The sequence below is a fragment of the Vombatus ursinus genome, unplaced genomic scaffold (genome assembly GCF_900497805.2).
Source record: "Vombatus ursinus unplaced genomic scaffold, bare-nosed wombat genome assembly UNPS02004596.1, whole genome shotgun sequence".
NCBI lineage: Eukaryota > Metazoa > Chordata > Mammalia > Diprotodontia > Vombatidae > Vombatus > Vombatus ursinus.
The window spans coordinates 1,924,687-1,949,308 of record NW_020944374.1 but is presented as its reverse complement, the minus strand read 5'-3'; the positions used below and the strand labels follow the sequence as shown (position 1 = coordinate 1,949,308).

Genomic DNA, 24,622 nt, shown 5'->3' with positions numbered 1-24,622 from the left:
ATCCCTTACAACCACTGGGTGGTTGAACAACCACTTGCACCTAGGTCTTCCTGACTCCAAGTCTGGCCCTCTATCCACTACACTTTTGTGTAATTTAATGTTTTATTGAAAGTACAAATGCAAAGCATTATCTTATATATGGAGTTTGATTGTGAAATGTGGAATTATTTCATTCCTACATAGTCCTGTAATTCTTATTAAAAAAAAATACATGTGTAAGTTGAAAGCTAAAAACCCCTTTTAAAACTATAACTGTGCTTTTTATATTTTGCTGTATTACGAGGGACTTGGAGAAAATAGAGACCATTCAGTGTGTTTTCCTAACTTCTGTGTTTTTTAATCTTTTTCTTCCTATTGAAGAGGATGAAGTAACCTTTCTCTTTGAGAGCTAATAACCCTTTCATTTATGTTCTTTGTCACATTTCTTCCTGCTTTTTTCTAGGTCCCTGCTTTGTTAGTCATTTCCAGTCCTTCATCTTTTAGTTTCTCCCTCTCTGCTTCCTTGATTTTTACTTAGAGATGTTTAAATTACCCCATCTCAGAAAAACCTTTTTGGATCCTGTTAACTTTTTTCTGTAAAGAGAAAGTGGAGTAGTAGTGGGGTTAAGGGGATGGAAACTGGAGGGAATCTACCTCGGTATCCTATTTTCTCCTATCTAGTTTCCCTTGGTACTCCAAAATGGCTAAAACAGGTTTTCTTTTAGAGCCGTAGGTGTTATATGACTTCAGGGCCAAGTTTCAACCCCCTCCCCTTTAAAAGAAAGAAAAAGAAAAAACCCCCAAAATTTATGCCTTCCATTGTCTGAAATTCTTTGCCTTGTTTGACATGAGGCACTTATTTCACAATCTGAAATAATTTTGACATAATTAAGGGTTATAGCTTCCTCTTCTGTAAAAATGAGTTGGACTAGATGACGTCTTAAGATCCCTTTCAACTCTATGGTTGTATGAGTGATTTTATGAGTTTCAAAGTATAAATGATACCAGATATTCTGATGTTTTGGTAGGTGATGTGGTTAGAAAAGTGAAAAGATTGACAGGTTCCTTACCAGTGTGCAGAGGGTTGAAGAAAGGAGGGGTGAAAGCTGGAAACTGGGATGTTTGTTTAAAAGTATTTGAATATAAATTTACTTTCAGATCTTTTATCTGTGCCAGGACAAGTAGAAACTGTAGAAAAGTGGTTTCACTTGTACTTTAGGGGGAACAGTTAAGGGCTAAAAAGTGGGCACAGCTTCAGGAACAATAGTGACTGCCATGGTGGGTGCCAACAGTTTTCATATGGGTAAGACTAGATCGGGCTGGGGAACTTGTGTGGCTCTCTAGGTTCCTCAAATGTGGACCCTTTGACTGAATCCAAATTTCACAGAACAAATCCCCTTAATAAAAGGATTTGTTCTATAAAACTTGGGCTCAGTCAAAAGGCTGCATTTGAGGACCTAGAGTGCCACATGTGGCCTCAACGCTGCTGGTTCCCCACCCCTGGACTAGATGGTTACTGAGGTCATTGTCAACCCTCAAATTCTATGACCTCTTGTTCAGTAAAGGTGTATTAGTAAATTAAAATTATCATGAAATGAAATGAAGTGGGAAGTATCATTTAAGTGTCTCATAATACTGCTTTTTGTTATTCAAATCTTTGGCAGAGTTGAGTCTCTAGTGCAGGTCTTTGTGGCCCATAGTGGCCTCAGGTTTATTTGTCAGTCACAGAAATGTTAGAGTGCAAAGCAGTGCACACATCATCTCTGTGTATACAACATACAATATCTTGGTACTATTTCAAGGACTTTGGATGACCCAAGTTTCCTCTTGGATCAGAAATGTATTTTAACACAGGTCCTCTGTTGTGTTATCACAGAATATAAAGTAGATTAGATAAGATGGGATTAGCCTTAAGAGAAAGATGTCTAATATGCAGATCAGAATCTACAGGAACCAATAATATTTTAGGTTCATATAATCAGATTTAGAATTTTTTCTTCTCCAAGGTGTCTGCCACTTACTTGGGTCCATGAAAGTATCATTGTGAAGTGATAGTTGCAGTAGGCAAAAAGAGTTAAGTAAAACAACATAATAATTTCTGTGGATGATAATACAACTTTATACGTCACTTTCAATTTTTACAGAAGCATAGGTATATGCTTTATAACTCAAATTAAAAATAGTTGTAATTCATGTTCTTTGGTTCTCCTTTTTTTCATTCTGAATCACTTAATAAAAGTTTTCCTATATATTTTTTGAAGTCTTTCATATTCATTATTACTTTTGGCACCAGTCCTGAGTAATTTAATCTTTTTAGTGACTAACAAAGACAGGCACATATAATCAATATATAATGTATACATACAGTCAGACTAGATTATGTAATCATTATTTGCTGTGATTTTAACATAATCTGATGGACATATCTTTATAATACACTAAGTATAACTAAATTGCATTAGTAACTTGCTATGTGAAAATCCTCTAGACAAGAAAATCCTCTAGAATTGAAAGTCATTCAGTTAGCATTATGCAGTCATCTTAGTTTTTGGACTTATCTATTTTTTAAAAAAATGCTGAAACTTGTTCACCAACTAAATATTACAATGAGCAAGGATTAATATAAGTGCAAATGTTAGTATTTGCTTATAGTTTTGCATCCTGTCCTGATGTCACTATATGTATGCATTCTTGTATGATGTTACTTTAGTTGGGAGACATTGAAAGAAGCAGGTAGCTTGATATATCCAGACATACTTAACATTTCTAATCAAGTTGATACATGTAATATTTTTGTCTTATTTTAGTGTGCAGTTATGTCGAGCCCTTTGTGAAAACAAAAACCGTGAACATTTGATTTTCAGAGGTAAGTGCTTTGAAATGAGTTGGAATAAAAATTTGATAAATATGATAGTCTCAATTCACTGTTTTGAAATGGTAAAAACAAAAGTGGAAATATGACTTGATACAGGATGGCTAGTCTAGTTTCTGTTTTTACCTGTCCTACTGACTCCTTCATTTTTTTGATGTTCTTTGAGAAACAAGGTTGTAAAATAGTAGGAATTTCATTATAATTCTTTTGTTCAAGATAACATCTATTTTAGATTTCTTATGTAGTAGGAGGTGCTTGGTGTATATATATATATAAAAATTTGGGTTGCTTTTTAATCAAACCTATGGTATAGGAAAGCTTTTTATAATGGGATTATATTTATTTAGGTTTTCTTATTCTAATTCAGCTAGCAATTGCCATATCTTAAATGATCAGTGAGTAATAGGACAAAAATAAACTGATGCAGAAAGAATAACTCTTTTTTTGTTCATTTATTTTTAATATATGTGGTCAATTTTTTACATTTAATGTTTCATTTGCCCCCAATTACATGTAAAAACAATTTTCAACATTTGTTTTTAAAATTGAATTGCAAATTCTCTCCCTCTTTCTCCACCCTCCTTATTGAGAAGGCAAGCAATTTGATACAGATTATACAGGTATAGTCATGTGAAACATTTCCATACTAATCATGTTGTAAAAGAAAACAAACCAAAATTAAAAAACCCAAGAAATATAAAATAAAAAAAGTGTGCTTCAATCTGTAATCAGACTCTGCATCAGTTTTTTCTCTGGGGATGGATAGAATTTTTCATTATAAATCCTTCAGAGTTGTCTTGGATCATTGTATTGCTGAAAACATCTAAGTCATTCATAGTTGATTATCTTACAGCATTGCTGTTACTGTGTACAATTTTCTCCTGGTTCTACTCATTTATTTCACTCTGCACCAGTTCATGTAAGTCTTTCCAGGTTTTTCTGAGAGTATCTAACTCATTTGTTAAAACCAACAATATTCCATCACAATCAGATACCATAGATTGTTCAGCCATTCCCCAATTGATGGGTATCCCCTTAATTTTCAATTCTTTGCCACTGGAAAAGAGCTGCTATAAATATTTTTGTACATATAGGTCCTTTTTTTTTTGTTTTATCTTTTTGGGATACAGACCTAGTAGTGGTATTGCTAGGTCAAAGAGTATGCATGATTTTATAGGCCTTTGGGCATAGTTCAGAATAACTCTTTTGTCTAAGAAAACTGCCAGAAATTGAAGTTCAATTTTTTAAATTGCTAAGGTGTTTATGTTTAGGTGATATCTGGGAATTTCTTACATCAGTTAGGGAAAACTCTAAAAGCAAAGAGAATTTACATAACAACTATGACTTAAAAGCTGTAATTAAAATGTATTTTAAAAGCAGTAAATGATTAGTTTTTTTCTGTTAATTTTGTTTTAAAAGTTCTTTCCTGTTTCAAGGTGCTTCTTTGCCAACTAACATTTTTACTCTTACCTTTTAAGAAATGATGGTTTGGAACATCGAACCACTCATTAATGCTGTAGTTCTGTTATTAGAGAGAGGAAAACCTGCTAAATTTCTGGGGAGTTGGAAACATTTTCTGTAGCATTCCTTATGGTAAAACCTTGTATCTTACATTTTCTTGATTTTAGAACTTACTTTAGCTAAGTTCTTTATATAAAAAAAGTTATTAGATAATATTTATTCAGTTTGTACCTCTACTCATAATATGTAGTGAGAACTGGATGGTTTATAAAAGTGATAGGATAAAGTACACATTGATAGACAAGATGAAATATGGATGAGATTTCCCTTCTCCTAGGAAATTTGAGGTTTAAAATCAAAGATATTCCTTATCACTGAAGTAATGTCATTTCTTGATATTCTTGAGACATTTTTAAGAATTTGCTTTTTTTTAGCTATTTCCTTGTAAATACATCTAATAAGATTATGATGAATAATAGTAACATTTGAGTCATCCTTGACTTTTCTTCATATTGTCTCTTCTGCACTTTTCTTTCATCCATCCTCATCTCTCAATTCACACTCCAATTCGTGGCCTCATCACTTTTCACCTGGGCTATTGTCATAACCAACTAATTGATTCCGTTTATTTAAAACTAGAATTCCTTTAGTTCCAGTGCACACTGAGAACTTTCTGAGACTTTTTGTTAGGTTATGATACTAATTGTTTTTCCTCTTTTGGGGGGCAGGAATGTTGCATTGATGATGGTTATTTGTGCATCTTTTAAGGAGTTAGTATAATAAAACTAGTGAAGTTTGCTCCTTCCCCCTAGCTAATTTTGTTTTGAGGCACATTTGTTTCCTTTTATCTTCCTAATTCCATATGTGGGTTAGGAAAAAGAATATAGAATTTTTTTTCTCCCTTCAGTAGTATGTTGCTTTCCCTTGTGGCTTTGGAGCTAGTATACAGGAACAGTTTTATGAATGTTTTCACTTATTTTTTTTCCCCACAAAAGAGAGTTGAAACATACTTTGTTATGTAGTAGGGTTTGTGGGGTTCTATTTTCCATCAGGTAGAAAGACAGTGGAAGTGAAGCTTATAGTGCAAAGGACCAAAGTATAGACAGATGTCATAGAGGAATGGGGTTCCCTTGTCCTTCTGTCCTCTTTGCTGTAAAGGCTGGGGCAGTGGGATGGGAGTATAAGGGGTGATGAGCCCAGTGGTAATTAATACAGTTTCCTTGAACATATGTATTTTAAACATTGTCCTTACTATTTGCTTTTTATAATAGTTTAAGCAGTAGTGAAGGGAAATAGAAACGATTTTGGAGAAAGAAAAGGTTTTGGAGAAAGAGGTTGTTCACTGTGTGTTAATAGGCTGGAGAGAAAGCCAGGGTTTTGTGTTGCCTTTCGCTTCCAGTTTTTAAGATTTTAATTAACTGGAGGCAGCTAGGTGGGGCAGTGGATAAAGCACTGGCCCTGGAGTCAGGAGGACCTGAGTTCAAATGCAGTCTCAGACCAGATGCTTGACACTTACTACCTGTGTGACCCTGGGCAAGTCACTTAACCCCAATTGCCTCACCCCCCCAAAATTTTTAGTTAACTGTTACTTAATACATTTTAAAAACTCCTTTTAAATTCACTAGTAAAATAAAGTTAGTGTTTCAGTATTGTTGTTTACAGTAGTAACTAAAAGAATCTGAAAGTTAGGCAAATGTTCCTCAAGAAGCATATGTTATTCTAGTAATTGTGCATTTCCAATGTATGTTTTGTTCAACAGATCTCCAGCAAGTTATCTATGAGCTCTCATATCATGTCATAAGGGGAACTCTAAAACATGAACAAGCATCCAGTGTTCTCAGTGACATTATTGTAAGTATACATATTTAATGGTACATTTGCCTTATTTCTGAAGGATGAAAAGGAACAGTTTTGATACATGGTGCCTTTTGAAATAGAGGTTCTTCAGATTTATTAAGTTTTATCTCACCTGAAAGATGTTAACAATGCCAAATAATTTTGTTTATATAGAATTAAAATGTTTCCCTGTTGAAAGCAAAGCAGAACATATTTGAGGGGGAGGTAAAAGAAAAGTAGTATGTTGTACTGAGCTAAGGTGAAGCTTGCTGAAGATGAAAACATGATAAATACCATGGTTAAAAATCTAACCAGTTTAAAAAAATACCTTGTATAAAGCTAAGCATTTTGTTATTCTGCTTGTGTGTATGTAAGTTGAAATTTTAATGACTAAAACCAAGCAACTGTATTTTAGGCTCTGCTTATAAAATGATGCATTGCTTTGTTCTTGAAATCTTTTGCCTGTTAGTTTCCACCAGTGTTGTAAATAATATTAACCTCAAAGAAACCAGATGTTAAAATTTATTCCGCTCTATTACAGGAATTGACGTACTCTATTTTAACTTTCTTTATTAGAATTAAGTTTTGTTTCAGATCAGAGAATGTTTCTGATTAATTTGCTATTTTATCTGGAAGAGTGTCTCCTAAATGGTAAGGCTGCAGAGACTAAGCTAGTTCATACGTTTTTAGAAGTTTGCTTACATGTGGTCAGTTCCTGCTGTTAGGGAGTGAAATGAGTCAGACTGGAACAAAATCCCTAGAACATTTGAAAACCACCTCTCTTCATGTTTCCTGGTAATTGGGGGCTCTTTGTCCCTGTGTACATTTTTCCCAGTGCTGCTTCAAGCCAGTTCTTTTCCAAGTGCTTTATTGGTTGGCAGAGATAGGGGCAAGTCTTCAGGTGCTCCTCAGTGCCTTTGTCTTGATTTTTGGATTGGAATAAAGTATCTTGGGGGTTTGGGGCAGCGTGTAGTTCTTAGAATATCCTCACACAATATGAACCTGGTACTGTTGTACTAGTCTGTAACATTCTACTCATTCTTCTGGGCACCACCCACAGCTAATGTGTAATATTTTAAAATTTAACTCTTTTGTTTTCTGATGTTCATGTAAAGCAGTGGAATTAAAACCAAAACCTTATGACCCTTTTGAAACTTAGCATCAGAGTAGTTGGTAATTGATTATTTTTTTTTTTCCATTCTGAAATTTGGGTTGTATTTTTAGCATTATGTGTTTGTTTTTTCCTCAGAGCAGGGGGTGGTGGTGGTGTTTACAGGAGTATATCTGAAGGTTTGTTTTTTTTTTTTAAACTTATTTAACATACCCACAAATAAACCATTTTGATATGTGAAGAGTATGGACTCTTTTTTTGGGGGGGGGGATGTCCATTTTGAATTTTCTTCTTAATGCTGACCAGGGTTGCTTGTTGTACTTGTTCCTTTTGTCATGGCATACGTACCCACAGCAACATGGCGTGCCTTATAATTTTAGTTACACAAATGCATTTCATTTAATTTATCCTAGCAGCTTGATTTTTTTTTTTTTAAGACTCCTGCTGATTTCTATTAGGCCTTTGCAAATAGTTCAGTGTTAGCCAACGACTAATTGCTGCTCTTGTGCTATGAAGGTTACTAATGGAAAAGAGGGTGATAAAATGGAGGTGGAAAAATGAGACTGTCTGTAGGAAAATACTATACTGCTCCTAAAGTATGGTACTAGAAATGGAAAAAAAAAAACCAACCCAAATACACTTTCTCCAAAGGTGAAAGACATATTAGTTGATTAGTAATGGAATAAGATAAAGATGGTGGGATCTGGTGTATATAAATACGTAATATGTATTTTGAAAGAGTAAAGTTTATAGGACAACCGTATATTAGGGTTTTTGATTTTTTTTTATACTTCTGTCCTGATGAAGTGTGAGCGTCATAGACTAATTTTTACATAGGTTAGTGTTATAACTTAAATATAAATCTAACAAACTTAAATAAGAAATGTTTCATCAATAGTTCATTACCAGATTCTGTTTTGGGTAGATGTGAGGTGCCTTTAATACAGGTGGTTTCTAATTTAGGATGCTGTTTGAAAGAGTTATACTTTTGTGCTGTTATACATTCTGCCAAATTATTTCATGATTCCCATGCTTCTCATCTGTGATTTCTATAATTTCTGACCTTTTTAATTTTCTGGATATAGGAAATTCAATTGACGGATTTAAAGTACACATCAATATAGTGGTGCCTAGACCTTTCAACAGTAATATAAAAAAAAAATTCACTTAAGGGTGGTGTTCTAATGCCATGATAATTCTATCTTCAAAATTTAGGACTGTCGTGAGGATATGCCCTCCATCCTAGCTGATGTATTCTGCATCTTAGGTAGGTATCAGTTCTTCATTTCAACTATGAAAAGAGCTATTTGGTAAGCTCATAAAATCCTTCCCCTCCCAAAACAAAAGATTATACAAATGACTCTGTGGACCTATGTAGTTAACTGCTTTTTCTTCTTGGAAATTGGAGTGTTATGAGTAAAGTACAGTGGTAATTCAGGCATTTTGGGTTTATTTATTCTTTTTTGATAAGGCATTCCAAGCAATTTAAAGTTGACTTCAGGCTATTTGATGGGAGTAGTAGCTAAATAATTTACAGTAGTTCAGATAAAATAGCCCCCTATTTTGTTGTCAATTTAATAGGCAGGCTATTTAAATTTATGGTAAGGTCTAAAATTCTCATTTTCCATAAATGTGCTTCATCCTCTTTAATGACTTTTTTTCTCTCTTGAACAATAATAGGTCATTTGAAAAGACTGCTTTAGTTTTGAAGTTGAGAAACTTTTTAAGCCAGTGAATAAACCAGATTTTAGAAATAGCCAGTTTTCTTTTTTTCTTTTTTTAAATTTTTTATTTAATTTTTCTTTTTTGATGAGTCAGTGGGGTTAAGTGACTTGCCCAGGGTCACACAGCTAGTGAGTGTTAGGTGTCTGAGGCTGGATTTGAACTCAGGTACTCCTGACTCCAAGACCAGAGCTCTATCCACTGCGTCACCTAGCTGCCTCCCAAAATAGTCAGTTTTCTACTTGTCCGAGATGATCTTATGCCAGATTAAAAAAAAAAGTACTGGTTTTGCTTTAGTGACCATGTACAATAGATAAGGAAATCTAATCCTTTTTTTCAGTGGGCTGATAAATTTATTTATGCTCAAAAAACAGTTTATATCTGGACTAAAATCTCAAGTACATAATTACCTAGTAATGGTTATTAAAAGTTAGATTTCATTTTACTTGTTTTTAATTTTTAAAAGAAAACATTGCACCACTTTTAAATACTTGTCACATAAAGCAATCTTCAAATTTATATGTCAAGTTTTGAATTACTACTTTGGCTCTTTGATAAATTTGTTCATTACACCTTGGTTTAGGATACCTTTGTCTCATTGAAAGTGTACATTTTGGCCTAAATAAGTGAATGTTCCTTGAAAATACCTCTTTCAAGCTGGCAAAAATAATGACATAGAATTTGTAATAAGCAGATCAGAATGCTTTAGAATTGTGAGTGAGGTTTTGTGGAACAAGGAATAGAGTGACTTTTTCCATTTAATTCTGGCTGCTTGTCTTGAGCCTGTTGAATAGCTTATTGTGATTTCTTTTGTACCTATTTAAATTATTTTGAGAGAGGTTTAACATTAAGCAAGTGAAATTTTAAAAATGTATGTTGGTTGTTACTTATGATGGAATTTTAGAAATTAAAGACCTAGTATAGTCACTTATAAAAAGCTTGTTTACTGATAATTACAATGTTTGAACTGTGATATTTTAGAATTCTGACAGTTGACTTATTTTGTTAGAAATCATTGACAGGAAGAAAAAGTTTTTATACTTGAATAATTCAATAACAATGCTTTATTCTCATGATGTGCCTGTAAGATAATTATTTTTCAATAGACAAATTTTTACAAATTCATATTTGGTTCTATTTTAGGGGGTAAATAACTATATTCATGGTCCACACAATTCGGTTTTTCAGGAAGATGACTAAGATAGCTGTGTAACAAAAATTTTTCTTTCCTTGGGTCTTCCCAGGTGAAGATGGTAAAGAAATTCACATGCTCATTAGGTACTTGGTAGGTAAAGAGGTAGCTGCCAGATTTACTGAGATGCATGTTGTATTATAGTGGGGAGAAAAGGCTTCTGAGGTGGCGATATTGGGGTGATGGGCCTCCTTCCCTTTTAAACGAAGCTTTAAGAATAAAAACAGAGAGCAATGGCAAGAAGGACTTCTATGACAGACCTAGGCTGTGCAAAGGAGGATTAGCTAAGAGGTAAAATGACAAGTTTCATCAGAGATTTCTTGAGAGGCCAGGGAACAGAAGTTCAATAGGGGATGGCAGGTGGCTGCCAGGAGAATGATTTTGATTTTCCCTAGAGATTTAGGGGGATGAAAGAGGTAAGCTTTGGAGGATGGAAGACTGGGAGATATCAGAATATAAGTAGATTAATGAGAGGACTGTGCCACTGAAGGTCGAGAAAGAAGTCAACTGACTAGAAAGGATATAGTGATAGTTGGAAGTATCTGGAAAGGGATAGATTTGATATTCTGAAACCTATGTGAAGGTACTGTGCCTGTAACTCAACTATTGGTATTTTGAAATTCTCTTACTCTTTAGTTAAAGATTAGTTGTGAATATTAGTGCATCTGTGAATCCTGGCAATTCCTTAGTAATGGTTGAATTTCTTGATACCATGAAGTTGGAACTATTTCATTGTGCTAGCTGTCTTATTTTAAAAAGGAATTAAAAAAAAAAAACATTGAGTGCTTTGAAGAAACTTGTGGAACTCTTAATTTTCTGACATTAGAAAAAATTTTTTATGGCTGTGAACAGTTATACAAATTATGTTAGCTATTAGACATTTAGTATGACATTAAGGTTTTGAAAATACTATATAATTTTTGAAGCATTGTGGTATGGATGTCATCCTGGTTTCTTGAAGGTTATGCCATATATTCTGGCAGGTCCTACCATGCTAGACAAACTTCAGCTATATTCATGGCAATGGACTGAGTCTGCTTTTTGAAGATCAGCCAAGCTAAGTATGGAGAGGTTCCTTACTAGTAGTTTGGCTGCTTGCTGATTAATTCGTTGACTATGGTAATTCATTCAGCAAAAAACTATAAAATGACCTTCAGTCTCGTGTGGCCCTTTTTCACTTTATGCACTCATAGTGGCAGAATGGTAGAAAAGGGGACCAAGAATGCTAAAGATCATTCTATTTTTAGACAGTCTACGAAACTTGGTAGCTGGTGTTCTAAATCTGACATCCTTGTTTAGTGATTAAATGGACTGAATAATATCAATCCAGATACTCTTGCTGTGAATCAAGAATTCTTAACCTTTTTTGTGCCATGGACCCTTTGGCAGTCTGGTGAAGCCTATGGACTCCTCAGAAATAAGTTTTTAGATGGATAAAATAAACGGCATAGGATTATAAAGGAAACCAATTATATTGAAATAGAGTCATCAAAAAATTTTTAAAAGAAGTAACAGATTCCAGATTAATAATAACCCTTTCTTTGAAGCCAGGAGAAAGAAGTCAGTGGCTCTCAGATGTTCTTTGGAAATACTAAGAATAGAATTTGTGGGGTTGGTTTTTATATTGTACCCAAAGGCAACAAGAAACATCTCATGGGGCATCTGATTATCTTGTTTTGCAGAGATTGTAATAAATATTAGCGAAAGAAATGCTATGAAAATAGTGGTAGTTTTTGCACTAACCTCTGCAGAAGATGAAGTAGTAGATAAATTCTATAAAGGACCACATAACACCTTCCAAATTAAGAAAGCATACACTTTGCTACTCGGTGATTTCAGTTCAAAGGTAGGAGTGGGTAAGAATGGTGAGAAGTATATTGGAAAACATGAACTAAGAATAAGGAATGAAAGGCCAAAGACTTGTATGCTACACAGAAGCCTCACATCTTTCCTTCATGAATACTTTTTAAAAGAAAAGAACCAGTAAATGATGGGCGTAATTAACACCCAGTAGCATCACAAAAAATTAGTTGTATTATATTTAAACAATTATAGAACTTCAGAGTTTGAAAGGGCCTTACCAGTCACCTAGTAGAACCCATATGTAATAGGGGATCTCCGCTAAAACACATCATGTAAGTGGTAATCTAGCCTCTTCTTGAAGACAGGAAGCAACTTGTAACTGATAAGTCATTCCTGATAGTCATCCTGAATAAGTTTATAGTCAGATCAGTGTCTTGTTAGAGCAGAGGTCAAAAATGGTATACGGTTAGAAGAAAGAATAATGACAAAAAAATTTGACATGGAGCTGAAACTAGTCAATCCTGACATATCCAAACAAGTTATTGATAATGAAAAGTGGATAGTGAATTGGAGAAAGTACATTGACACTGCTTATAATGTCATAGAGAAGTTTAACTGTTATAAATCAGTTGCCATAATGAGGCCAAAAAGTGGCTTTAGTCAGCAAACACTTGACTTGCCAAACAGCAGCCAAATACAACACTAGTTTAGAATATACATTCATTTGTAAAGTCTTAGGGAGAACAATATTGAAAGGTCATGAATTGTATTGTCTTAAAAAGCAGAGAGAAGCAGTGGAGAGCAAGCCACTTTAAAGAAAATTTGAGACATGCCAAGGGCATTTAAGAATGAAAATGAAAGAACAACAAACAGAATAAAGGTGGAAGAGTTATCAAAGGCTTTTTATAACATTTTCTTCTTTCAAGGACAGTGTAGCTACCACACTTGGTGTCTCAATATCACAGTCCCAGTTGTACTTAACAAAGGTACCAAAGAGACCAAAAATGGGAAAATCAGCTGGATTGGAGCCGGTGTACATTGAGAATCTGGGAAGGATGGAGTGGCAACACACTTAGGAGGGTGTTTCAGTTCATAAAGTATCTAAAAGAAGGGTACCCTTATTAATAATTATAAAAATAGGTAATTGAGAGCATTGACTATTGATGTTTATACCTACATTGCTATCTGTATGCAGAAATTTTTATTAGTATAATCAACCCATTCAAGGAGGCACCCTTGGTGAGGATATTAGGAAATAGGCAGATATTCCAAGATGGCCCACATCTTTACCATCACACAAATTGTTAAAGATGTAAAAGAGTACAAGCATGTCATTTGGTAGAGCAAAATGCCACCAGTAAGGTTACTCAATAAGGAATATTATTCCTTATAATACTATTGGTATGTGATAATCATTCAAGACTCTTTGAAATTTATGACACAGACAACTTTGATTCATGATTTCCTGGTTATATGTATTGGAAATACAAAATGAGGTGTTTGTGTTTCCCACTGTGATAGAGGAGATCCAGCACAGGATCCAAGTTGGTGGATCCTCTACAAAGGGTAAAGTTCTACAAATTTATTTACCAAGGATGTTGTACTAGTCACATCAAATCCTAGAATGTTGGAGGTTCTCCTGGACTATGTCCAAAACTAACAAAAGAATTTGGGCTAACTATGTACATGGGAAAAGTTAAGTGGCTGACGAATGTCTCTTGCCCAAATTATGACAATCAAATTGAATGGGCAACTCTTAGGGCTTGTCTATGTGTGTATGTAGGACAATACAAATAGACAATAAGTTAGGGCCAGAGTTAACTAGGAGGAGAGTAAGCTAAAATACCTTGAGGAAATTTCAAAGCTCCTTTAAAGCTTGTCACTGTGGCAAGTTTTTAGGATGATATGGATAAGAATACATGGACAAGAATGGAAAGGTTGTAGTTTGCATCATTCCAGAGAACAACCAAATCAATGAAATAGTAGATCCTATTTGAATATTTGGGGTTTTTTGTTGCTGAATAGCTTAAAAATGATTAGAATGTTAAGTAAGCCAAAATCATTTATTTAATCTGTAGCTGTACCATTTAGAATAATAGAATTGGAAGTGACTTTAGATGTCATTTAATCTGTTCTTTTATTCAATGCAGAAGTCTTCTATATGATATTTAGCCTCTGCTTCAACACTTAAGTGCTGGGGAGCTTCATTATTTTTGGTGGTAGCTCATTGTATTGTTGGACAGCTTTAGTTGTTAGACCCCCCCCCCATTTTTTTTTGTTGTTGTTGTTAAATTAAAACAAACAAAACCTTTCACTCAAACTTCCAGGGCCACGAACTGTACTTTTCATACTGGCTAGCTGTCTTATGAATTTGTCCATTGGTCTAAAGGGAACATGGTGAGAGAGTATGGATCCATCACCACCACTAGGAGAAAAAAACCAAAAAGCATAAAACCATTTCATATATGGGGGGCAGTAACAAACTTAAAAAACAACAACAACAACAAACAAGCAGGTTGTTTTAGTAATAATTTTAAATGAAGTAAGTAACCTTGTTTGGAGAAGCTAGAAGGTTAAAGCTTTCAGTAAAAATTATAAAACAATTCAATTTCTTTATCTTTGTCATAGATATTGAGACAAGTTGTTTAGAAGAAAAAAGCAAGAGAGACCATTTTACACAGTTGGTGTTATCCTGTTTGGTAAGTATGTCCTTTGGAATTTTTTTTCTTTGCTGAACTTTATAGTTTAGAATGTGATTGTGATGATCTTTTAATTTTTCATGCTAATATGGGCACAGAGTGGTAATAACTTGAAAAAATAGGTAATATGATAATTCCCAAATCAAATTTGACTTTGGAATGCAAATATGCTTATATTTTTTGGCTATTTCTGACATTCTGGAAATTCGTAACACTCTAAACAACAGTAAAACCAAATTAATACCTGACTGGAGGGCGGGGTTGGAATCAACCCTTTTGTTTAGTTCCTTCTCAATCCCTGTTAGTATACAAGTTTGTATGCATTTATTAAACTCTTAACATATACTTAGGCCAGTAGTTTTCTAAGCCCTGGGGAGACAAAGAAAGCCAGAAACATGGTCCGTGCTGTCAAGGAGCTCCCATTCTAATGGAGGAAACAGCGTGGTAATAAGTAGGTAATACAAGGTGTATATAAAGTGTAAATGAGAGTTAATCTTAAGAGTGAAGGCATCAAGTAGCAGTGGGGAGGTGGGACAGGGGAAGGGCAGGAAAAGTCTCTTAGAAAATGAGGTTAATTTAAACTGAGTCATGAATGAAGCCAGGAAACTAGAAGTTAGAGGTGAGAAGGGGAGAGCATTCTAAGCATGGGGTACATCCAGTGCAAATGCACAGAGTTGGTAGATGGAATGTTATGTGTGAGGAATAGAAAGTAGGCCAGTGTAGCTGGATTTTGGGAGTGAGCATCCAGCTGATGCAAAGGACCCCTTTGAATTCTCCCGTTCTGTTTGTCATCTTCAAGTATGATAAAGGTAAAATTTGATCTGAAAGGTTGTTCATGCTACTTGTACTGGAGTATGTAGAGAAAAATATTTTAAAAAATTTATATGTCTTAAAAAACAAATAAAATAAGCATTTCCATATACCAAATAGAACAGAAAAAGAGCAAATGAAACTGTAAGTCTCAATTATGTACAACTGCATTTTATGTTAGGTATATAATAAACACAAAATGTAACTTTCAGAGCTCTTCTGATTTTTTTTATTTCCTTTTGTCCCTTTTTCTACCTTCAAAAATATACTTCAATGATGATCTTAAAATTTTTTTTTCAGCCCTTTTGTTACCTTTCCCTTTCTCTCCTACCCCTCCCCCCCCATTGAAAGAGGAAAACCAACATAACATATGCATAGTCAAGCAAAATATCTCACTTTGGCATTGTCCAAAAGGATGTGCCTTATTCTGTACCCTGACTCCATCAGTAGCAGGAGATCAGTAGCATGTTTCATCTTCAGTCCTTTGGAATTTTGATTGATTCAGATTGATCAAAGTTTGATTGATTCATTGATTCAGAGATTGATTCATTGATCAGAGTGAGGAAATTTCAGTGGCCCTTCCCTTTCCATTCTTACTCAGTTACAGATTCTTTGCTAAATAAAACTAAACAGAAGAAGAGGGTATGACAAAGAAACTAAAAAGCAAACTCTGTACCCCTGATGAGTTTAATCTTAAAAATTTCCAATCACAAATTGGAGAATTGAGAGTTTATTAAATAACTGATAATTTTCAGAGCAATGCAACACTACTATAACCTTGTTTTGTCAGTCCCTGATAAGTGAGACTGCTTTATAACAAGGTTCTTTTCGTTTGTACTTTAGTAACTTAACACTCATAAATAGTGATGAATATATATCCACCCGTATACTTGGAGCTGATATGTTGAATAATATAGAACAAGGTTCTAGCATTTTTAGGTATATATGTTCAATAGAGGTATTCAAACCACCTATTTCCTAGGTTGTATTAAAACAAGGAGTTGTAAACTATCCAATGTGAGGAGATAATTTTGAAAAATTTCTTTAGACATATTGATATTAAATTTGCTAATATATATTTGCCTAAGTCTTTGAAAAGGTTTTTTCCCAAAGAAGTGAGATATTTAAAAAGTGATAATTTATCGGTGTTTTAGTAAAATCATTAAATGATACATATTAGAATCTTTTATTTTTTGTTCTCAATATGTATTATTTTGTTAGCATGTGTGAGGAAAATGAGTTGATGTGTATAAATTTGAAATTTATGGGGAAAAAAATTTCTTACCTCCATTGAATTAGAGGGAGAAAGTAAAGAAATGATTTAATACAAAAATTAAAATTTGTTTTGTAGTAAGCATTACTTAGTTCTGTACTGTTTGTTCATACATTTGAATACAAAAGTGACATCCCAATATTGAAAACTAGAAATATGCCCTGTGTGTCATAACATATTTTGACTTACAACTTATTAGAATGTTTAGATAATGTGGATTTCAATTTAAGTAGAATTTCACTCTCAATACTTACATGGGTAGATTATATATGGCAAACTTTTCCTGGAGAGTATTTTTTTAGAAAACAATAACATATCCCCACTACATACACTGCGTACATACCTTTTATTTTTTTTTAAAGTCTTTGGAGTTAGATTGCTTAAAAGTCAAAATTATGTTTCATGGTAAACTACATATATATAGCATTTGATTTTTACATCTAGAGTTAAAACAGTATCTTGAAGTCATGTGGAATAAAAATATGAACTTGAAAACTTAGAAAAAATAGCTTTTTAAAAAAACCACTCTTGTTTTATGTAGTATTTAGTTTCAGACACAATCTTAAAGGAGCGTTTGGATCCAGAAACGTTGGAATCTTTAGGGCTTATTAAGCAGTCCCAGCAATTCAATCAAAAATCTGTTAAAATCAAGACAAAACTTTTGTAAGTATATGCATGTCGTTGTATATTAGGTGGTAGAATTAATATTTTCAGTTCCTAATTTGTGTATGTTGGTTATTTTTAAAAACCAGGATATTTGGCATTTTTTAACCATTACCTTTTTAAAGTAGCTTAAAAGTTAAAATTTTGTTTTATTTTTTTATTTTTTAATATATTTTATATTTATTTTATTGTTTTATTATTTTGTTAAAATTTTGTGGTTAAAATTTTCATCTGATAATATAAAACAATCTAATCGCTGAATTAAAATAACTTCTGTTGTTTTTTTGATATTAACAAAGTAGTAACTATAAGGTGATTTCTTAGATTACAAAAGGAAGATAATATATTTCTTCCAGCCTGGTGTTACATTTTGAATTTCAGTATAATGATTTCATCATTATATAAGAAAAGCTGTCATCTTTCTTGAAAACTAGTCTTTTTATCCCCTTTTTATGAAAATCTTACCCAGTGTTAAAATTGCTGCAACTTTGTGAGATATAATCCAACAAATAAAATACATTACAGACACACACACAAATATTTGTTTAACTTGGTCTTATTTACTTAACTGTGTTTATCTACTTTCAGTTATAAGCAGCAAAAATTCAATCTCTTAAGAGAAGAGAACGAAGGTTATGCAAAACTGATTGCAGAATTGGGGCAGGATTTGTCTGGAAATATCACTAGCGACTTAATCTTAGAAAATATCAAATCTTTAATAGGTAAGGCATATAGAGCATTTTATGTATACATTCTGAAAGAACTTTTTTAAAATTGCCGATGAATATCCATAGAAAACAGCCATAAGTTAATGTATTCCATATGCTTTTTTTTTTTTAAACCTTACTATTAGAAGGAGTGTGCTATAGTGGATAGAGTCCTGAACCTGGGTTCATGTCCTTCCTCTGACACATAACTATGTGACCAGACAAGTCACTTAACCTCTTTCAGCCTCAGTTATTTTGATGTGTAAACGGGGATAGTAATACCTGTAATTATTATAATCCCTTAATATATAATAATAACCTTACAGGATGATTATGAGGCTCAAAAGAGAGACTGTGTGAAGTGCTTTGCAAATTTTAAATCAATACATGGATAATGGTCATCCTGTCATTGGACTAGACTAATGATTTTCATTTGTTTAGGTAACTCCCTCAATCTGTGTACATCAGCTCCTTTTCTGTAACTTCTAGTCTTAAACAGCACTAAGCCTAGGGCACTGAGAACTTAAGGGACTTGTCCAGGCTCATACAATCAGTATGTGTCAGAGGTAAGACTTGAACTCAGATCTTCCTGATTCAGGTCAGCTCTCCTTCCTGTGCTATATTCTGTCTTCATCCTTTCATTACTAGTAAATAATTAAAGGCACTAAGCCCTTTATATCCCCTGTCCTTTCTTCAGTCCTAGGCAGAAGACAAGCTATTCATTCCCTATTATTCAAGGGTGCTCTTCCTTTTAATTTACAGATGTTTTAACAAAAATCCAGAGACTGAAAAGGCAGCTTACCCTAGTGATCAGCAGGAATGGTTTCCCTGAATTCTGGATCTAGTGATAGTGGGTCCTTTTCATCCAGGGCAAGGGTTCTTAAACTGTTGTCTGTGAACTTAAAAAAAATGAAGGTTATTGCATTTTAGTATAATTACTTTCCTTTGCAATCCTATGTACTTTATTTTGTGCATTTAAAAACATTATTTTGAAGAGGGGTCCATAGACTTCAGACTGCCCAAGGAGTCCATGGGAGGATCAGGGTTGAATTTTTCACTAAGACCTACGGAACTTACTTAGCTTGTCGTACTCTAGATGTTACGGAGATATTTTGTGTGTTCCTTGAGAGTTTGAAGGACATGAAAGAATACCAGTGACATTTCAAATCCTTTGACAGATATTCTCTGAAGAGATTTATTTTCAGAAAAACTAGAAGGAAATAGAGTCTAGCAACTAGATGGACAGAGTTAAGAGAAGGCCTCTTCTCTCTTTTTTTCCTCTACATATATAGCTTATTCAAAGGTAGCTAAATCAGAGTTTCTGTCTTTGCTTTCAACTTCTCAGGGTAGCCGTTTTGTTATAATCACACACTTGTCCTATTCTGTTAAGAATTTAATTTCACCCTTAGTTACTATAATACATGTTTTTTTGCTTTATGCAATTCCTGAACTCCTAGTGGTTCATCTACATAATCATTTAATGTTAATAGATTTTGGTGATAATGCTTGTTCCTCTGAAGCTGTAATATTGTCTCTGGTTGTGGTAACCTCACTCCCTGTCCTCTCTATTAGCAGTAGGCTAGAACGGATGTTATGGAAGCCCTATAATGTGGCTGACAATGGGTCTTACTTACATAAGCAGATACTTGGGCAGTGCAAAGAGCATTTTTCAGACTTAGATGCCCTGTGTACTCTTAACAGTTGCCAATAGATAAGGTTTTTCAGGAAAACAGGCTTGGTGAGTAACTAGGTTTTCCATCTATAAGAAATGGCTTGTCACTTCTTAAAGCTTTAAAATTTTTCTAAACCTCTGTTTTGGTTATTGATCTTGAGTTAGTAATTAAGCTAAGAAATATCACTTAAACTTAATTATATTATTTAGTTACAAGCCTTTTTTTCTCTTGGAAACTATATAATCTCATTCAAATGAAAAAAATGTGTACTGCTCTTATGCCAAATCATTTGACCCTTGCATTATACCTGGAAGTGAATGGGTAATTAATAGTATAGATCTAACAACTTCATTAGAGTCAATAGTATTAATAAAGGAAAACTACATTCATATTTCAAATATACATTCGTATTTCAACTATAAAATTTAATAGAGGCAGTAATCTACTATAATTCCTAAAATAGTTAAGAAGTATAACTCATCGTATTTCTGTTAGTCTACTTTTTTCACACAGTTATATGTGTATCTTTATATCTCTCCAAAGGCTTCTTTCTACTTCTGAAAAATCGACTGAGTACATATACACTATCTGATTTCTAACTCAGTGATTTAAGTTTTCATAATATTTCAGAAATGCTGTTTTCAGAAATTTAACTTGACATTTCACAGAGGAAGGATAAAGAAGTAGAGAGAGCTTGTTTCCATATGAACTATTCTGTATTACCTGTTTGGAAGACTCTTTGCCTTTGACTTATCTGAGGGGCTGTTTTTAAAATGAGGAAAAATAATAGAATTTTTTCTCCTTAGTCATTAAGAAATAAGATATTTTTAGAGAACCATTCTCCTTTGTTAAAGAAAATCCACAATTAATAAGATAAGGATAATCTTAATTTTGAAATCCTAATTTTCTTGTATTTTGATTTAGATTTGAATTTTCTAACAACTGAAGCAGTCCCCGATTGGTGGTAGTTGGGTGATTTTTTTTTTTTTCAAAGTAATATCTCAAGATAGTTATTTTTAGCCATTAGCCTCACTTCCTGCCCATTATTCTGTATGTTTAAGTTTCTGTTAGTCACTGCTTTATAAGAAATGATATACATTTAATTATGAGTAGTTGACCTTATTATTATCTGTTACAGGATGCTTTAATCTGGACCCGAACAGAGTTCTGGATGTCATTTTAGAAGTCTATGAATGCAGACCAGAATATGATGAATTTTTTGTACCTTTAATAGAATCCTATATGTGTATGTGTGAACCTCAAACACTATGTCATATTCTAGGGTTCAAATTCAAGTTTTATCAGGTATTACTTATATGTATATCTTAAAATATCACTGATTTTGTGTGTGTGTGTGTTAATCTTAGATTTAAATTTTCTTTTGATTAAATGGCATTGATTGATATTGAGTTTTATAAGCCCTGTTTTATCATACTGTTGATTTTATTCTTTTTGCCTCTAATCATGGTAGGAAAAATCTTTAATTAGCAGCTGGAGGACCCAATGGACTGATGGTTATTTTACCTTAGTGAAAAAAAAATCATTATTCCCTTGGGGGCCTCTAGAAGGCAGGAGAGGGGGTGGATTCATTTGTTTCATTTCCCCCTCTATTCCCCCCCCCAAAAAAAAATGCCAAATCTGAGAGAAGGTAGATATTAGTTAGGAAAGATTGGGAATATGGGAAGGGAAGACCAGTATTAATTCTTTGGAGAGAGGGGAGACAAATCAGAGAAGAAAAATAGTTGTTTCTCTTGCTAGCAATCGGGGGAATCTACTCTCTTCTCTGATTTTCTCAAGAGAAGAGACATACAAACATTTTAGAGTAAGATAGATTCCAGGACCTTTTGGATATGGAGATAGGAAGATAATAGTGCTGTAGTATTTTATGTAACATAATCAAGGGCACCAAAATCCTACAGCACTATTATTTTTTCCCATACTACCTCAGTGTTATCTTTAATTTTTATTGGAATTTTACCATTTAGATATGTAGTGTATATTTGTATTAATAAGTATCCCCTTAAAAAATGCCAGTTCCTTAATCTACCCTTGAGCTAGACTTTTTGGTCTAATTTATTCTCATTGATGGTTATAGCGTACTAATAGTAGCTGACTTGGTATGGTACTTGAAGTTTTGTAAAGTAAGTTTTTAATTTAGGCATCCTCAGGTTCTCTGTTCTTTCTACTAGATCATGGTATAGGTAGGAGAAAGATTATAATTTATTTGATTTTTTTTTTTTAGTGGTTCTTTTGTTAAATGGCATTTATTAATTTTTTTTAGGAACCAAATGGAGAGACGCCAGCATCTTTATATAGAGTTGCTGCAATACTTCTCCAGTATGATCTTATTGATTTAGACGATCTTTATGTTCATGTAAGTTATTTAGACCTAAAAGAAAAGAGTATTGTCTGCCCATTATACAGTTGGGAGGTAGGAAGAGGGACCCATGTAGCACTGACTAAAATTGTTGAGGGACAAAGGAGAGAAGCATAGTACTTGGTAGCATGTGACATGTTAGTCCTCGTAAGTTATTACTTTGTATTTACAAGTTAGAGTGTGTGCAAAGATGACTAAACTCAATAATACAGTACATCTAAGCTAGAGACACATAAATTGTTCTCAGACTAAGGCTGCCTTTTGTCACTTGGAAATATTCTTTTCCTTCCCACTATGATAATATTTTTAGGCACTCAGTTGGAATGGGAGCTGCATCATTATAGCCCCTCTTAATTAATATAAATACTAAATATGTGGTTTAAACTAGGGAATGGTTGCTTTGGGAGGCTCATGGTTTAGGAATTTCCCCTAGCAAAGTAGGATTTATGAGTAAATTTTGTTGGGCTTTGGATTATGATAATTTTTATGTGTCCTATCACTTGAAACTCAGCATGTCTAAAACAAAACTAATATTCACTGCCCCCAAGTAGCCTTTACCTCTCAACTTTGCTGTCTCTGTCATTAATAAAGCAATTTTTCCATTTTTTTCATGTTCTTAATGTTCAAGACAAAAGCTTATTTTAGAATCCTTTAAACTGACAGATAAGCCATTTAAAACTCAGAATTATTAAATCCTTTTAAATTAGTCCAAAATAAGTCACTATAATCCTTTAGAAGCAATAAAGGAGCATCAATAAGAAAACCTATTAGGAGGGAAATGGAAAACTGTGGGTATAAGTATAGGTAGAACATCTAATTTTGAATGCATCATATAGTCTTCATGAAGTCCTACAATCATAGATTTAAAGCTAGTAGGGTCCTTAGAGGTCATCTAGTTAAATTTTCTCATTTTATAAAGGAGAAAATTAGTGGGGTTAAGTGATTTGCCTATGGTGTCATGCCTGGTAAATAGCAGAGTTAGTTTTTGAGCTCAGGTATTATGATTGTGATTCCTTTGCTCTTTACTCTGTCTCTTTACACTGCTTTACTCTATTCCCATTTTATAGATAAGGAAACTGATACTTAGATCAAGTAACTTGCTCAGGCTTACATAGCTAGTAAGTGTTGGACGTAGGATTTGAACCCAATTCTCTCCTGGATTCCAAGACCAGCATTCTTACCACTACACTATGCTGCCTCTTGGGCTTTTGGAGAAAATTTTGGAAGTTCTTGAGAATTCATTTCTTGCTTTTTGTTGAAATGGGCAGGTAGTTAGGATTATCCCTTTTACATAATTTTAACTCTTATTTGTATAGCTTCTTCCAGTGGATAATACTATTCTTGATGAGCACAAACAAGAAATTGTGGAAGCCAAGCAAATTGTTAGAAAACTTACCATGGTTGTCTTGTCCTCTGAAAAGATGGATGAGAGAGACAAAGAAAAGGAAAAAGAGGACGAGAAAACAGATAAGGTACTTAAAATATACTAGTAGAATTGAACACTGCACTTTATTTCTAAACCAAGAAGAAGAATCCTTGTGAATGGAATCAATTTATGGGCATATAAGTTCATAAGCATTCTTACCGCCAATGAAACCCTGTATTTTTGGGGATTTTGCTAACCACTAAAATTGACTAGCTTTTAAATCTGTTGGGCAGCTTTCCAGAAAGGCTGATCACATTTATTTTTCCCCTAGGAAGCTTAAAAAGTAGTATTTATCAAAGGACCTTTAAATGAAACTCATGGGTTTTAGATATTTGTGGCAGATGTGAACTAAGATAAGTGGTGCTAAATTGGTTTAATTCAAGTCTACAAGTTATTTTAAAGTCAGATGAAGAAAACATTTCATCTTCCACAGATAATAAGGAATGTAGGAGGATTGTTATATAGTAAAATCTCCATTTAAATGTAAATTAAACTAACCAGAATTTTTTTTTTTGGCAACCTACTTTTATAAGATTGAGGCAAATCACAATTAAAAAAGCCTGATATTGGGGATTTATTTAAAAAAACAACGAAACTTCAAGATTGGGCTGAACCTTGTAACCAATTTTCTTTAATAAAGTACAATGGTAGTAAATATCAGAATATTGACCTGGAGATAATGCAGAATCCTCAATTATCAAAAAGATTCATATCCTGAAGGCAGGAAAGTATGCAAATTAGGTTTTTAACCAAAAAGATACTTAGGTAACCAATTCATTTCATAAGAACATTATTTCCCTGAGAATTGTGATTGGCTGTTTAACATATTATCTTTTTGAGGAACTGTACAGATCATATTTTGTGGCTTAATTATTTAATCAAGAATATGTAATCCTAATTATAGACTAATGAAGGCTTTAGTATCAACATAATTACCATATTAAATTCCTGGTACTGTTTTTGCCATTTTTTTTTAATAGCCTGAAACCTTAATGATACTTTTATTAAAATACCTTTT

The 24,622-nt window shown here is 33.5% G+C and overlaps 1 protein-coding gene across 6 annotated transcripts in view; it reads left to right on the top strand.

Moving 5' to 3' along the window:
- Positions 1 to 24,622, top strand: part of THOC2 (THO complex 2) — a 96,305-nt gene that overhangs the window by 7,077 nt on the left and 64,606 nt on the right. For all 6 annotated transcript variants that reach the window (XM_027838521.1, XM_027838549.1, XM_027838536.1 and 3 more), the window contains exons 2-10: positions 2,787 to 2,845; positions 6,072 to 6,163; positions 8,475 to 8,526; positions 14,605 to 14,675; positions 17,300 to 17,421; positions 18,010 to 18,143; positions 20,940 to 21,106; positions 22,083 to 22,175; positions 23,495 to 23,650. In XM_027838521.1, the coding sequence (XP_027694322.1) occupies positions 2,787 to 2,845; positions 6,072 to 6,163; positions 8,475 to 8,526; positions 14,605 to 14,675; positions 17,300 to 17,421; positions 18,010 to 18,143; positions 20,940 to 21,106; positions 22,083 to 22,175; positions 23,495 to 23,650 (946 nt within the window). The remainder of the gene's footprint in view (positions 1 to 2,786; positions 2,846 to 6,071; positions 6,164 to 8,474; positions 8,527 to 14,604; positions 14,676 to 17,299; positions 17,422 to 18,009; positions 18,144 to 20,939; positions 21,107 to 22,082; positions 22,176 to 23,494; positions 23,651 to 24,622) is intronic.